The sequence below is a fragment of the Ixodes scapularis genome, unplaced genomic scaffold, assembly GCF_016920785.2.
Source record: "Ixodes scapularis isolate PalLabHiFi unplaced genomic scaffold, ASM1692078v2 PGA_scaffold0__279_contigs__length_252992795, whole genome shotgun sequence".
Taxonomy (NCBI): Eukaryota; Metazoa; Arthropoda; class Arachnida; order Ixodida; family Ixodidae; genus Ixodes; species Ixodes scapularis.
In genome coordinates this window covers 9,899,966-9,915,628 of record NW_024609835.1, presented here as the reverse complement: position 1 = coordinate 9,915,628, position 15,663 = coordinate 9,899,966, and the positions used below count along the sequence as shown (strand labels likewise).

General features: G+C 48.1%; 1 protein-coding gene across 1 annotated transcript in view; it reads left to right on the top strand.

Annotated features, from left to right (window-relative positions):
- Window positions 1-15,663, top strand: part of LOC121836097 — a 74,792-nt gene extending 59,129 nt beyond the window's left edge. Inside the window, exon 2 of the mRNA XM_042290815.1 lies at window positions 15,248-15,663. Within this exon, the coding sequence (XP_042146749.1) occupies window positions 15,248-15,401 (154 nt within the window). The 3' untranslated portion in view covers window positions 15,402-15,663. The remainder of the gene's footprint in view (window positions 1-15,247) is intronic.

Genomic DNA, 15,663 nt, shown 5'->3' with positions numbered 1-15,663 from the left:
CTTGCCTGATATACGCTATTAGGTTCCATTGCAACTTTGTGACATTCTTTGCTAAATTTAATTTACGCATATAATGCTTTACATATACAAAGTTGCTGCTTTATATGTGTAAAGCAGGGACGTCACCGGGCTCTAGCGGAGAAGGCCCATTGTTCTTGGATGTATCTCCCTTATCACACGTTTCGACGTCTTTCCTTATCAAAATGCTATCGATGTGGCGGGCGTATATGCATTTCCATACAATAGAGCGCGCTTACATGCAATTTATGACTTGTTTTTTGCACACGAATACCAAAAATGCAAAAATGAAAAAGCCATAGCCCTCCCCCCCCCCCCCCCCCCCCCCCCCCCCCCCCCCCCCATATACAGCTTCCGCTGTAAAAAAACCCAAGATCGGCAGAATTTGTGCCATCCATACTACTCGGATTCAACTTTCTCTGGCAATAACGGAGGAGAGCTGGAAAGCATGCTTAGCTTCAATCAGTTGCTGAAAAAGAGAGGGGGCAGGCTGCGCCCATACCTTTGACTGCATCGCCCCAGAAAGTTGCCCCCGACTCATGATGACCTGGGGGAAAAAAAAACACGTCGTCCCATGTAAAGCCAGGGTCAAACTGCTCATACATCCTACAAAAAGAGAGCCTGCAAACACGAGTCACTGCAATAACCGGGGTTCGAATGCCGCGTGCCAAGTCTCTTCTTGAAAATATTGCCATGCGGCATTCGAAGCACAGATCTTGCGGTGACTCGCGTTCGAATCTGTTATGCAGACTCTGTTGTGTATGATGCATAAGCAGCAGTCTGAGTCCAGGGCCGTAACCAGGGGGGGGGGGGGGGGGGGGATAGGGGGTTCCGACCCCCCCCCCCCCCCCCCCCCCGAAATTTTTTTCTGGGTACGGCCCTGGTCGGTGCACTTGCAGCCGGCCGATTTTAATCTCCACCTCTGCGCACGCGCAGTGGCACCGGTCGGCTTACCGGGTAACCCAAACCGGGACCGGTTCTTCGGTTTGCTATAACTCTCCATTATATGCCACCGATGCACATGATTCATAGAGCGAAAATAAGACAAAATGGCCGCCGTTGTCCCCGAAACACCCCCCCCCCCCCCCCTCCCCCCCCCGAAGTTTTCTTCTGGGTACGGCCCTGAGTCTGACCCTGGCTTAATTGTGTCTTTTTGCACTCGCGTTGCATTAACACGTTTACATTCATCATATCACCGCTAAAGCTAACTCCTCATGCTCGGTTACTTAAAACGGAATTTTGCTTTAGCACTAATGTCACTGAAATTACTTTTATTCAAAAGCCTGGTACGCTCTACATTGGGAGTACGCAGCAGCAATCTGGGATCCCGGTCACACCACGCTCGGGTATCTAACGTTGAAGCCATTCAGAACCGTGGCGCGCAGTTTTATCTTTTGTAATTATCATCGTTCAGCCAGTGTGTCATCCACGAAATCTAACTTATCTCTGCTCCTTCTTTCTCTGCCGTCAAGTATCTCGTCTATCGCTTCTTCATAAAATGTACTACTCTATTCCTACTCTACAAGAAAACTTATTCTCCCTTCCCCGCACATCTCCTTTCGCCTTGATCCATAGTATAAAGTTGGTATTCCCCACTGTCGCACCTCCGCCTCCCTCGACTCTTTTATTCCCAAGTCGTCATCGGAGTAGAAACACCTTCCCGCGTCTTTAGTATCTATATAATGAATTGATACTTTTCGAACTGCAATAACCAGCCATTTTTGTCAGCAGGTACCCTGACTGGTTTTTCTCTCGTTAAGTTTTTATATTTATTCTAATTTTTGCGTTATGTTTTGTTACTTGCCCCTCCCGTCTGTAATGCCCTCGGGCCCTGAGGGCACTGAAATAAATTAAAATAAAGGTGCTTTTTATGTTCTCTATACCTACATGCGACCATTGCGGGGACTGTATTTCGTGCATTACCACAACAAAGACAAGTCAAAAGAACCATGACAAAGTGGTACTTGGAGGAGGGGAACTTTTGGTGTAGTGGACTGCGAAGTGTGTGGCGATCAGAGGTGTAAAAGTTACTTCAAAAAATGTACCTAAGATACACTTACAGTTACTCATACGAAAAGGTACCTAGGTACGTACCTAGATACTCGCTTAAAAATGTACCTAGGTCCAGGTACAGTTACGTCAAAGATACTTTCCTTATTCATTTTCCCCAAATTTGTCAGAATATATAGGAAGTAAAGCTGTTTTTACTGAGGATTTCACACAAAAACGAGTTGCGGACCTGCTCGTGCTCGTGCTTGGAGCATCGGCGTCGCTCCCACTTACGGGTGCTTGCGGAGGTGCAGAGTACGCTCGCTCGTCAAGTTTGGCGAACGTGCTTCCGTACCATGCTTTGTTTCGCATAAAGTCCATAAGCTTGCAACGCTCTCGCGGCTGCTGACGCGAGCATGTGGATGCATCTCTACCCCGTTTCAACAGAAGTGCGAGCGAAGCCAGTGAGACAAGCATGCACGAGTATGCTTTCTCTCCACGCAATAAAAATGAGTAGTGAATCATCTGAAATCGTGGAGAATATGATTGCAATTTGGCGATTGGATAGGATAAATAAAAAGAATTGGCGATCCCTGTGAAGCCGATGGGGCGGACAGGTACCCCCGAGACGCTGACCGATAATGCAAGTCGGTTGGGACGATTGGGACGATTATCCAAAGCACTTTTGGGATCCACGGTCGGACGAACGGATCTCGAGCGGCTTTCAAGGCGGTTGGATGCGAATGCGGGCTCTAAATGAATTCATTGCCACACTTATAAGACGAAAAAGGTCCACACGACCGCCATCGCGCCACTCCAGGAGGCCGAGACGTCGAGACGCTTGCGAACTTCCAGAGGGCGCCTCCGGTCGCAACCCGGAGGTTAGACGGGTTGTAAAGAAGGGGGGGGGGGGGGGGGTTGTTTGGGGGAGGAGGGATGAGAATGCGCTACTTTTCCAGATACACAGACTTCAACAGAAACTGCGCACATCAACAGAAAAGCTCACATCAGAGGAGCTTCAAGCACGTAATGAAAGTCGATTTCAATTTGAGATGAAGGAAGCTTCTGCGAACAGAGCTCAGAAGCGATTCGATAAATTGGTGTCACTGGAGCGGCATCGCTAATCCACCGTTCGATCAAATGAACACTAACCATTCGCTAAAGTGTAGTTCGATGAAACATCATGGGCGAGGCTTCGTTCGCTTAAACGCCGTTCGATGAAGTCAGACTTGTGCTCGTTACTTGAAAAATGAAATGCTTGACAATTACAAATTATTGAGCCTCAAACGTAATGGATTTCCGTTACAAATTACTTTCGCTGAAAACTAACGGATTACTTTACTCGTTGCGTTACAAATTACTTTCACGTTCCTTTTTCCGTACACTTATCCAGAAAAGCAATAGAAACATTTTTGATATTTAAGAAAAAAATATTCATCAACACTACTTTTAATTTTTCATACGCCCGTGCTGTGGTAGTCCTTGTTAAAAATAAAATATTGTATCTAAGGGAAAGCGCGTAGGTGCACTTAGTTCGCCTGTAGGCTGCCAAGGCCCCAAAAGCTGCCCCCCCCCCGCCCCCCCCCCCCCCCCCCCCCGCTAGCTTACGGCGTCTGGAAATGATCCCTGGAATTGATCAGACAAAGCTAGCGGTGCTCATGCTCAGTTGCAGCGTCTACCTCCGCTACGAGATTCGGAGCTAAAGAAGCGATCTACGAAAGCTCCCTTTGGCTCGGGCGTTTCGCCTGTTATTCACGAGAAAAGAAAAACTTGGTTCTAACGTTACAATGTATAGCCAATGCAGAATGCAGGTGTCCCAGCTTACCTTGATATGTTTCTGTAGATTAGAGTTTGTTGTTCTTGCAGATGTCAATGTGTGCGTTTTGGTCAGCAAAGTATGCACTGAAACTCTAGATTTCCATTCTCCTTAATGCCTTGAATTTTGAACACCTCATTAAGGGATGGCCAAGGAGGCGACGGCGACGGTCAGAGAAATCAAAGCCAACTTTGGGAAGGCCACGGACAACCTACTCGGCGTTGTCTTACTTAATCTTTGTCTTTCGTACATTTGTACATACTTTAGCCGTTTTTCTATGTGTTTTAGTAACCGGTCATATAACAAAATCGTGTTGTTTTTTTTTGGCTATCCTTCTTGATATCTTCTATTTTCTTTTAACTTGCTCTCGTTATGCTTTTAAATGTTATGCTCGTATTGCTCCAGGTACTGTATTATGATCGGGTGATTATCATTTGAGCCCGTTCTCTTTTCGACTTTCTCACTTGGCCCTTCTCAAAACAACCATTCTCAAAAATATCTCCTCTCTTGGACCTGTCGCATTTGGTCCTTTCCCGTTTCGTCCTTCGCATTCCAACCCTCCTCATTTGGGCCCGTTCTCGTTTCGCCCTCTTCACCTGGCCTTTTTCAAAACAGCCTTTCTCAAAAATATCTCGCTTTGACCTGTCGCACTTGACTCTTTCTATACCAAAATTGTTTTTAGGATAATATTAATAAATACATTGATATAATTTGTGTGTGTGTGTGCCACGCTACAGGCATACTCTCCCTGCTAAGGATTTTAGCAGCGCGTCGAGATCGTCGTGAAAAGCTACCAGCTGACAATAAAACAGACCAACTATTTATCGCAGCCAGATCATATTCTGAAATGTCACGTTGTTTGAGGTCTCTCGACTTGGGACAACGCCACCACTTCTACAATGCAGTGGTCCCCAAAAGGGGGTCTGCGAACGCATCCTAGGGGTCTGCGAAGCCCTGTCTCATCAGTCAGGCACGGCAATATTAGTTGCCTTTCTTCACGTTGAGAAGAAACGTTCTAATTTTCGGGAGAGTACTCTCGTATGTATGTCAATGAGATAAGTCTATTTCACACTAGCTATTAATTATATCCATTTATTAAATCATTATCATGATAACCTATACCTTTCTATTCCCCTCACCCCGAACGGGGTCCTCCATCATCTACGCCTTTCTACAAGGGCTCCGCAAAACATCAATGGTTGAGAACCACTGGTATTATGTATGCTATCTCTGTTCAAACAAAGTTCCCAAATTAAATGTTCATCGCTTTTTTTTCTCATTTGCTTAGAGGAAGGGAAGCAGGCGTCAATATACGATTCTCCAGTGCGTACCTCTACACATAACACATATCTGATGGTATGTTGGGGGTCCAAGCAAGGTAAGGCACATCAACAAAGCCGCGAAGGCATAACGACGTCAGAAGCATGCCGAACTAGTGCCATTCGGTCGTAGCGCGAACGGGTGAAATGAGAATGGGTCCAGTTGCGAAAAACACGATTCGGATCTTATGAGAAGGTTCAAACGAGAAGGACCAAATGAGAATGGGTCGAAATGTGCAAGGTTCAAATGCGAATGGGACGTTTTGAGATACACCCATTATGCTCATATTTTTTTAAAAAGTAACGCGTAATTAAAGTAATTTTGTTACCAATATTTTGTCACGAAATTACATTACAAATTACTTCTGAAAAGAAGTAACGTGGCTATTACAAAATCACTTAAAAAGTAACGGATTACTTCCCAAGTCTGTAATCGCAGGTCATGCCCAACAGAACATTAATCACGGCACACGGTAGTGTGTTAATGCTTCAAGATTTACAGTCTCTACCTTTTAAACACCGTGAATAGAAAAGTATCTGTAAAAAGTAACTTCACTTAGTTACAAGTTTCTGGAAAGTGTACCTAAGATACATATTCATATACCGAGAAATGAAAGCACCTAGGTTTGTACCTCAGGTACAACGAAAGTACCTAGATACCCATTTCCAGTTACTTGTACTTAGGTACTTTACAACCCTGGTGGCGATCACTGGCAGGTTGTGTAAAAACTGTATATAAAACTTTTTTTTTTAAATATTCTGCTACAGTCTTCTAGACTTTCTTGCGCAAACTGTAAAAAAGATAATTTTTTTTTTCTGTCGCCAGTGCATTTTTATTGTTTCGCCATGCCGAAAATATTGATATGAGGCTTCCATTGTAGCCCGCCAAAAGCGGTGCACCTCTCTCTGAGATATTTAGGCCCTGCGGAGGCATTTAGGAAGCCTGAGGAGCGAAATTATTTTAGCTCCGCAGGCTTCCTCAAACCGAAACTAACGTAGAAGAGAGCGGCAGTGACGTCACTATCTCCGCCATCGCGTAGCGTAATAGTAACGACGTCACCCGTGATGCGGGAACCCCCGCCGGCACTGTCGCAGTAGGTTTATCTTTTCTTTTTTGCTTTAGGTGCAAGTTGTAAATTCTGGCGTCTGCCGTCGGCGTGTCATCCCGCAGGCGCTGCGACCCCTACCTTTTATCGATATGACAAAAGCTGTTCTGCAAAAGTGTGCAAATGGCGTTAGGAATCGATGAACGCTGCGTCAACCGCACCTTTTATTTTAGAAGACACAGCACAGTCAGCGCCGACAGCGGGTGCCAAGACTTACAATTGACACCGATATTAAGAAAAAATGGTAGTGCATAGGTGTACTATGCTGCATAAATCGCTGTACAGCTGCAACGGAAAAAGAATAACACAAGTGATCGATGACCGGAGCGGCAAAATCGCGATACGCGGCGCTATTGTTCCCGAGCGCGCCGATAGCGAGAGTGCCAGTCACGTTCCATGTCTTAACGCGGGGGTGGCTATCAGAAAGCAGCTTATCCTAAACCCGGATATTGAAAGCTATATTATCCCTCAATTTTCTGCCGGCCGCCCCCGCGTTGAGATATGGAACGTGACTGGCACTCTCGCTATCGGCGCGATCGGAAGCAATAGCGCCGCGTATCGCGATTTTGCCGCTCCGGTGATCGCTCACTTGTGCTACTCTTTTTCCGTTGCATCTGTACATACGTGTGGGTGCCGTGGCACAAGAAATGGGAAAGCTGATATATGAGAGGCCCTGATTTGACATAACTTAGCCCATACACCAATTCAGTTTCCCCCTTAAATTTGGCGGAAATTTTGATATCACGTGACCCCCTAAATTTAGCGGGGAAACTAAATGTTCGCGTAGTTCAGATGTCGTCAGGTCACGTGACATATTTCCTCGCAAATTTAAGCGGGGAGACTGGGTTGGTCTATATATCGCGTGACGTCAAGTCACGTGACATCAATTTTGCCGCCAAATTTAGCGGGGAAACTGTATTGTTGTATAGGTCACGCGACGTCACGTCACATGACATCAATTTTCCCAACAAATGTAGCGGGAAAAATTAGTGAGCGAAAACATGTCGTTCAATGGGTGAGGTCCGTCCTAGCGGCAGCAGGAGGAAGGGCGGTGAAAATAAAGTGGTGTAAAGGTCACGTGATGTCAGCTCACGTGACATCAATTTAGCGGGGAAACATAACTGGTGCTTAGATCACGTAACATCAATTTTCCCGCTAAATTTAACGGAGTAACTAACTTTGCGTATAGTTCACTCGACGTGAGATGACGTGACATCAATTTCCTCGCCGAATTTAGCTGGGAAACTGGATTGGTGTGTAGATCAGGTGACGTCAGGCCACGTGACATCAATTGACGCCAAGGGGACCCGACGTCACTGGGGGGAGACGCCACTTCCGTGACCAAGTTTCCGTCGCATCGATTCGTAACACCCTCTTCCACGCGCGGCGAAAAACGCAATTCAATCTACGTCATACAAAAAAAAATGGAACTTGCTAAATTCGGATGCGCTATTCTGAAAAAAAGAAACACGCCGAAGACATATAAGATTGCTTACGTGTAGGGATGCGAAAGGCATTATATCCGGCGGACGCGGCGTCCCCGCCGGCTTCACAGCTTCCGTTACGAAGCATCTGTGTTGCTGTGCTTTTCTTTGCGTTTTATTTCTGAGGTCCGTCCGCTTTGACCTGGAACGGCGCGTAGTCGCGGTGCAGCCCGCCTGCAGCTTCAGGGAAGCCGTGACGACGCCTATGCGTTTCTGTGCTTTTCTTTGGGTTTTATTTTTGAGGCGCATCCGCTTTGGCCTCGAGCGGCGCGTGCTTGATGACGTATTTTTATGGTCATCTTTAGGGCACAACACTGACGCCCTTTCGCGTAATGGGACATTTAGACCCTTTCTTCAAGGGCGCCGCCATCTTGAATTGTTGTCACTTCCAGTATGGGCGAAAATATTATTTTGGCGTCGCGACGCCAATAGAATGCATTTAAGAAATAAGCGTAACCGTCACCCATTCTCCTTTTGTCTCCCCTCTATTTTTTCACTATTTGCAGGTTGGAACGTTTTAATATTTTTTCGTCGCCCATACCGGATATGCTGGCTGCAGACGAGAGTACACAGAAAAGGTCTATGCGGCGAAAAGGTCTATGCAGACGAGAGTACACAGAAAAGGTCTATGAAGTGCGACCGCAGCCGGCGATTCGATGGAGCCAGTCAAGCCAGGGGCTCTAAACGCGTCAAACGCAAACTTGGAGCCGAAAGTTCGCAGAGCGCGCCGATTGGACGCCGGCGACAAAAGCGCAGAGTCATCGTCCTGAGAGTCCAATCAGCGCGCTCCGTGAACTTCGGCCAATTAGCATTGTGTTTGACGGGTTTAGAGCCCCAGAAGTGTGCATCGTCACGGCATCCATTGGGGCTATCACCGGTTATCAGCTAGGGTTCCGTGTTTTCGGATAAATCCGAAAAACTCCGAAAAGCACCCGCCGGTAAAATTTCGGTCAATTCGTATTTATCCGATAATCTCCGAATTTTAATGTGCGAATCCCCTCCCCCCGGCCAAATACACTAAATAAAGACGGTATCTTACAGTTGTTTGATCAGCGCACAGGGTCAATGGTCCCGGAAAAATGCCATCACAGTTATCTTTCAAATCTCGGATCACTGACAAAAGTCGTCCCAAACCTTGACTGGCTCGTCAAGGTTCAGGACGACATGTCATTGTACTTTCGGGTCGCGACAAAAGCCTCTGCATCGGTTTCCAGTTTGTGTGGTAATAATCAGGTTTATGCGTTTCAATAAAACCCCGAGAGGGGGCAGCCAGTTGGGGGCGCGTGCTTAACCCAGCTCGCTGGTGCTGTTCTGTCTCTCTCTGTGTGGTCAATCCGAATTATCACGACATGGTGTCAGAAGTGGGGTGCGAGCGGCCACAGCAGTGAAAAGGGCAGGCGTGACGAGCGGCGGTCACAGCGGAGGAGGCGTCCGACTGGGAAGAAAGAAAACGGTCGGGAAGTCCGGGTACGTCAGAGGCAAAGAGCTAAGCCTAGCTGCGAACACTTAACCGCAACCGGTCAAGATGGCGGCGGGCGAGCATCGGGAAACCAGGCCAGCCTTCGGTTTCGCGCCACCGACGGCGTTCGATTTTCAACGCCCAGAGGAGTGGACGGCCTGGTCCAGTCGTTTCCTCAGGTACAGAAGGGTCTCGCGACTCATGGAGGAAGAAGGAGCAGCTCAAGTAGACGCTCTAATCTACTGCCTAGGGGGAGATGCCGAGGACATACTCGCCGCAGCAACGCTGACGGAAGAAGACAAAGTGGACTTCGAAAAGGTGCTGGAAGTATTCCAAAATCATTGCATCGGAAAAAGAAACGTTATTTACGAGCGAGCGAGGTTTCATCAACGCAAGCAAGAACCTGGCGAGACCGTCGAGGCCTTCGTAACGGCCCTACACAGACTGGTGGCCCACTGCGGGTACGGAGCGCTCAAAGAAGAATTGGTGCGCGACCGCCTGGTGGTCGGCTTACAGGACGGGAAGCTGTCAGAGAGGTTACAAACTGATCCCGAACTCACCCTGGAGAAGGCGTTACAAAAGGCGAGACAAAAGGAAGCCGTACGAAGGCAGCAGGCTGTCGTGCGCCAGGAGAACCCAGCAGAAGAACTGTCTGTCGACGCCCTCCGGAAAACGTCGAGTAAAGGCCGCTCCAGTTCCGGAGACCAAACAAACGAGACTGCGGGGTGGAAGAGCCCGCTACACGGTTGCGGGAAGTGCGGCGGACAAAGCTTTCATGAAAAGAGCAACTGCCCAGCATCCACGTCCAAATGTCACTCATGTGGCAAGAAAGGCCACTGGCAAAAGATGTGCTACAAGAAAACTCTACGTGAAGTCACCACAGAAAAGAATGAACCTTTACTGGAAAGATGGTCACTGGGCGCACTCAAGGAGGGTAGCAGTGCATCAGCATGGAGAAAAGAGCTCAGCGTCAATGGAAAGCCAATCACTTTCAAGATTGACACCGGGGCAGATGTAAATGCGGTGCCACTGAGGGCTGTTAGAGATGTGAGTGCAGTACGACCCACTGCAGTGAAACTCTACGGTGCCGGCGGACAGCCACTGGAGGTGTTGGGAAAGGTTCAAGCCACCCTAAGCTGTGGAAACAACAGCGTCCGAGATGAGATGTATGTTATCCAAGGGCTGGAAGAACCTCTGCTGGGCCGTCGGGCGAGTACGGGTCTAAAGATTGTACAGCTGCTGCAAGCGGTTACAGCAGACCCAGGTGCCAAGTACAAAGAAAAGTTCCCAGGAATGTTCAAGGGTCTCGGGGAAATGAAAGGTGACTACCTCATCAAGCTCGAGGCAGGTGCAAGCCCAGTGTCAGTAAACACGTCACGGAGAGTGCCCTTGGCTTTGTTGGATAAGGTCAAGGCTCAGCTGACGGAGATGGAGAAAGACGGCATTATTAGGAAAGTCGTAGAGCCGACTCCCTGGTGCTCAGCTATGGTGGTGATCCCCAAATCAAGTGGGGAAGTCAGGATTTGTGTTGACCTGACAAACCTGAACAAGTGCATCGAAAGGGAGAAGCTTGTGCTCCCGTCGGTAGAAGAAACACTGGGGCGTCTCGCTGGCGCTAAGGTTTTTTCGAAGTTGGATGCCAAAGCGGGTTTCTGGCAAGTGAAATTAGCTGAAGACTCACAGCTGCTCACAACTTTTATAACCCCTTTTGGCAGGTTCTGTTTCCAAAGGCTCCCCTTTGGCATCTCCTCGGCGCCTGAGCACTTCCAAAGACGTATGAATCAAGTTCTTGAGGCGATACCTGGAGTGTTGTGTCACATGGATGACATTTTGATAACGGGAAGAGATCTCAAAGAACACGACGAGAGGCTGGAGGAGGTCCTTTCGAGACTGAATGCTGCGGGAATCACACTTAACGACAAGTGCGAGTTCGCAAAAACATCTTTGAAGTTCTTGGGACACATCCTGAGTGCGGAAGGGATCCAGCCAGACCCCGAAAGAGTGAAGGCAATCATGGACTTCCGGGCACCGGACACCGTTACTAAAGTTCGTCAGTTTATCGGCATGGCTAACCAGGTTGGACGGTTTATACCCAACTTGTCGGAGAAGCTAAAACCCATTCGAGATCTTCTCAGAAAGGACGCAGAATGGAACTGGGACGCCCAGCAGCAAGGAGCATTCGACCAGGTGAAGCGAGACATCACGGAAGCTACAACGCTGACACTCTATGATCCCCGACAGCAGCTGATAGTGTCGGCAGACGCCTCGGCGTATGGGCTAGGCGCAGTGCTGTTGCAGAAGGATCGACAAGGACTGGTGAGCCCGGTCGCTTTTGCATCCAAAGGACTGAGTGAGACGGAAGGAAGGTACGCGCAAATAGAAAAGGAGGCTTATGCGGTCACTTGGGCATGCGAACGCTTTGAAAAGTTCCTGATAGGAACCAAGTTTCATGTGCAAACGGACCACAAACCCCTAATTGCGTTATTGGGTGACCGAGAGTTGAATACCATTCCTGCAAGAATCCAGAGGTTCAAGCTCAGACTCATGCGTTTCTGCTACTCCATAGAACATGTACCCGGGAAGGATTTATGGACGGCAGATGCTCTCTCGAGATCCCCAGTAGAGCCCCCTGAGAAGATGGAAGAGGAGTTAGAGGCGTACGTCCAGCTTGTGACAAGCTTCCTGCCAGCTACGAGTCACTATCTGGACGAAATACGCACTGCTCAGAGTCAAGATCCTGTATGTTGCAAGTTAAGAGAGTACTGTGCAAAGGGCTGGCCCCACAAGACGGACATCCCACCTGAGATTGCTCCTTACTTCAGGAATAAAGACAGCCTCACGGTACAGAGCGATCTCCTCGTGAAAGACAATCGGATAGTAATCCCGAAGTTATTGAGAGAGAAAGTGCTGTGCCAATTACATGCAGGGCACCAAGGAGTGTCCAAGTGCAGAGAACGAGCAAGAATGTCAGTGTGGTGGCCAGGACTCAGCACTCAGTTGCAAGAAGTGGTTACCAACTGCACAAGCTGCATCCAAGAGCGCATCCCAAAAGTGGAACCTATGATAGCATCGGAGCTCCCCGACTATCCATGGCAACGTGTTGCAGCCGACCTCTTTGAATTGAACGGCAAGCACTACCTTGTAGTTGTAGATTACTACTCCAGATTTATAGAAGTGTGTCTGCTGAAGCAAACAACATCGGAAGCGATTGTGGCGGACCTAAAGTCTGTGTTTGCCCGCCATGGGATACCGGAGGTCTTCAGGTCAGACAACGGACCGCAGTTCGCGTCCAAGAGTTTTGACGAATTCACAAGAAAGTACCAGATTCGCCACATAAAAAGCAGCCCACACTATCCCAAGAGTAACGGGGAAGCAGAACGCATGGTAAAAGTTGCCAAAGACATCCTGAAAAAGGCCGAAGACCCAGAGCTGGCACTTTTGATCTACAGAACTACACCAGGCCCCTGCGGATATAGTCCAACTCAACTACTCATGGGACGGCAACTACGTACAACTTTGCCCATGTTGCCATCCATGTTAACCCCTAAAATGCCAAACCACGCGGATTTCCGAAGAAAAGATAAGGAAGAGAAAAGAAGGCAGGCCCAAGGATACAATCAACGGCACGGAGTAAGCTGCCACAAGGAGCCGTCCATCAGTGGCTCTGTTTGGGTCAGAGACCCTGGCACGCCGGGGCAGATTGTGAGGAAAACGAACAACCCTAGATCCTTCGTGGTGGAGACACCGTCTAGACAACTCGTCCGGAATACCTACCATTTAGTCCCAGCACAAACACCGAGAAAGAGTGCTCAAACCGGATACAATGGAGACGAAGAAACGATATGCGAACAAGTGATCAATCCAGGCGAGAATGTCCAGACCCCGTGCGTTAAGGACAAAGAACCGACATCGGAACAGGTACTCGACCCAGAGGGAGGTCCACCTATGGCTCTCGGTCCGGAAAAATCTACTCCGACATCGGAACAGGTACTTGATCCAGAGGGAGGTCCAGCTCCGGCTCTCGCTCCGGAAGAATCTGTCGTCGACTCCGGCACAAGGGAAGAGGAGCCCTACACTCTCACTAGAGCTGGGCGACGAATCATTCGGCCGCAGAGATTCAGAAACTAGTTTCAAGCCCATTGTAGAGAAAGGAGGATGTGGTAATAATCAGGTTTATGCGTTTCAATAAAACCCCGAGAGGGGGCAGCCAGTTGGGGGCGCGTGCTTAACCCAGCTCGCTGGTGCTGTTCTGTCTCTCTCTGTGTGGTCAATCCGAATTATCACGACAGTTTGGGCGATACTATTTGTGTTTTAAAAGAAAGGAGTGGTTCTGTTTTTGTAACAGTTATGGACCATAGAGATTTCATAAATTTGGAAGAGGGGAAGTGGAAACTTCCCTGTTAGATCCTTTACCACTCCACCTCGCGTGGCCGTGGGGTAGCATGGAATAGGATGGGATGAATACGGGCTTCCCAGCAGCTACCTCCGGGAGTTTATTTTTAAGGTATTGACGTTTATCGAAGCCACATATGTGTGCAACTTTTGCCGTGGGACAAATTAGTATTGCCAATTGCAGTGGCACCAACACAGAATTCAGCTGAAGAAATATTAAAGGATATAAGCGCGTTTTATTTTTCTTCATCAAGCATACGTTTACACCCGGATATTATTTATTTATTATTTTTCATAGAAAACACTGCGAAATTATGCTCCGAATTTCGCAGGTTTTGGAATCAAACAAAAATAAACTCCTATAAACTCCGAATTTTCGGAAAACAATAAACTCTGAAAAACACCGTTTGAATTTCACGAAGAATAAACTCCGAAAAACACAGAATCCTAGTTATCACTGGGAATGCGCCCCTTTTTTTCTCTGCGCGATTGGTTTGTGCGGTGATACCACACGCGCAATGAATGCCGTGACGATGAACGTTTTGGCGCTGCTTGAACGGCTCATATATCTTGACGTGCGTGACATCACTTCCGTGACCAAGTTTTCGTGACCATCGATTTCTCAACTTCGCACCCCCTTCCAAGCGCAGAGAAAGACGTAGTTCTACGTAAAAAAAAAAAAAGAAAAGCAAGAAAAAGCACAACAACAACGATATATGAACAGTGCGATAGTGCCGGCGGGGGCGCCCGCATCGCAGGTGACGTCGTTGCTGTGACGCTACGCGAGGACGGAGATAGCGACATCACTGTCGCTCTCTTCTACATTAGTGTCGGTTTGAGGAAGCCTGCGGAACTAGACTAATTTGGCCGGTAGCGCCCAAATGCTTACATGTATATTACAGCTTGCGGTTGGAGCATACAGCTTGGAGGCTGCATGGACATCAAATTCGAAATTGCAAAATGCCCTCTAAAGCCCATAATTAAGAAGTTAATTAAGGTATCTTCGTTAATTAGAGCCTACTTGCGCAAACAACCTTGCTTCTAAAGATCGCCAAGTCGGGTAAGCTAATCCCAAATATAAGAGTGTCCTAATGCAATTAACTATTATTTTCTTAGAAATATGATGCAGCTAAAATGACACCCTGTATAACCAGAACATGAATGAAGAAATTTACGTAATATAGAAATATACTCCATACAGAAAGCACTCTTATAATATTAAACTAAAATGTTTGCGAAGAGGCGCTATACAAGAAACACTATAAAATAGGGTTGTGCGAATAGTGGTTCGAAGCGAAAAGCGCAGTGTTATCCATAGCCTTGACAATGCAAGGAAAATCCAAGACGGCCAGTTTTTTTAGCAGTGGAGAAGCCAGGGATGACGCTGCGCTATTCGATTCGAACTATTATTCGCACACAAAGCACCGACCTAAACATGCGATATAAATAGTAATTAGGAAGCGAGTAAAAAAAATTAATAAAGGGTCGAAACAAAAGCAAACGGACGAACAGTAGCCGTTCAAATTTACCCGATTCGATTAAACAAAAACACCACAGGTATTTCGTTTCAGAGTACAAAGGCCGACACAGGTTTCTGTGTCGCCGCAGCGTACCACGAGACACACGCGGCGTTCTGATGCGCTTCTTTTTCCCTCCGGGAGCAGGATTCCTCGAGGCCAGGCGAACTCGACGCAGCTGAGCTCGTACTACAGGGCGTCGAAGCAGGGCAGGACCCTGGGCCAGTGCGACCTCGCCTACGCTGGCTGCCCCATGTCGCTCCACGAGCTGCCCGACCTCGCCAACGTCAGGTGGCTGTGAACGACCTCCGAGACTTCCCCCGTGACACTGCGTCGTATCCCAGTGCAGCGATTCTGGCTCCGATCAACGGAATTGCGTGGAAAGGACACATCCTAGAAGCTTCAGCGGGCATACTTGGGATAGGGATCGCTTTGGGTAACCCAAGCAGCTTCGGGCGTCGCATTGCGCATGCTCGGTGCGACGCCCCAGGCTTCTCGCGGTACCCGAAGAGTTGGTGTCCCCTATTTTAAGACACATCAGTGCCGGCCTACGTTTTGCTAAG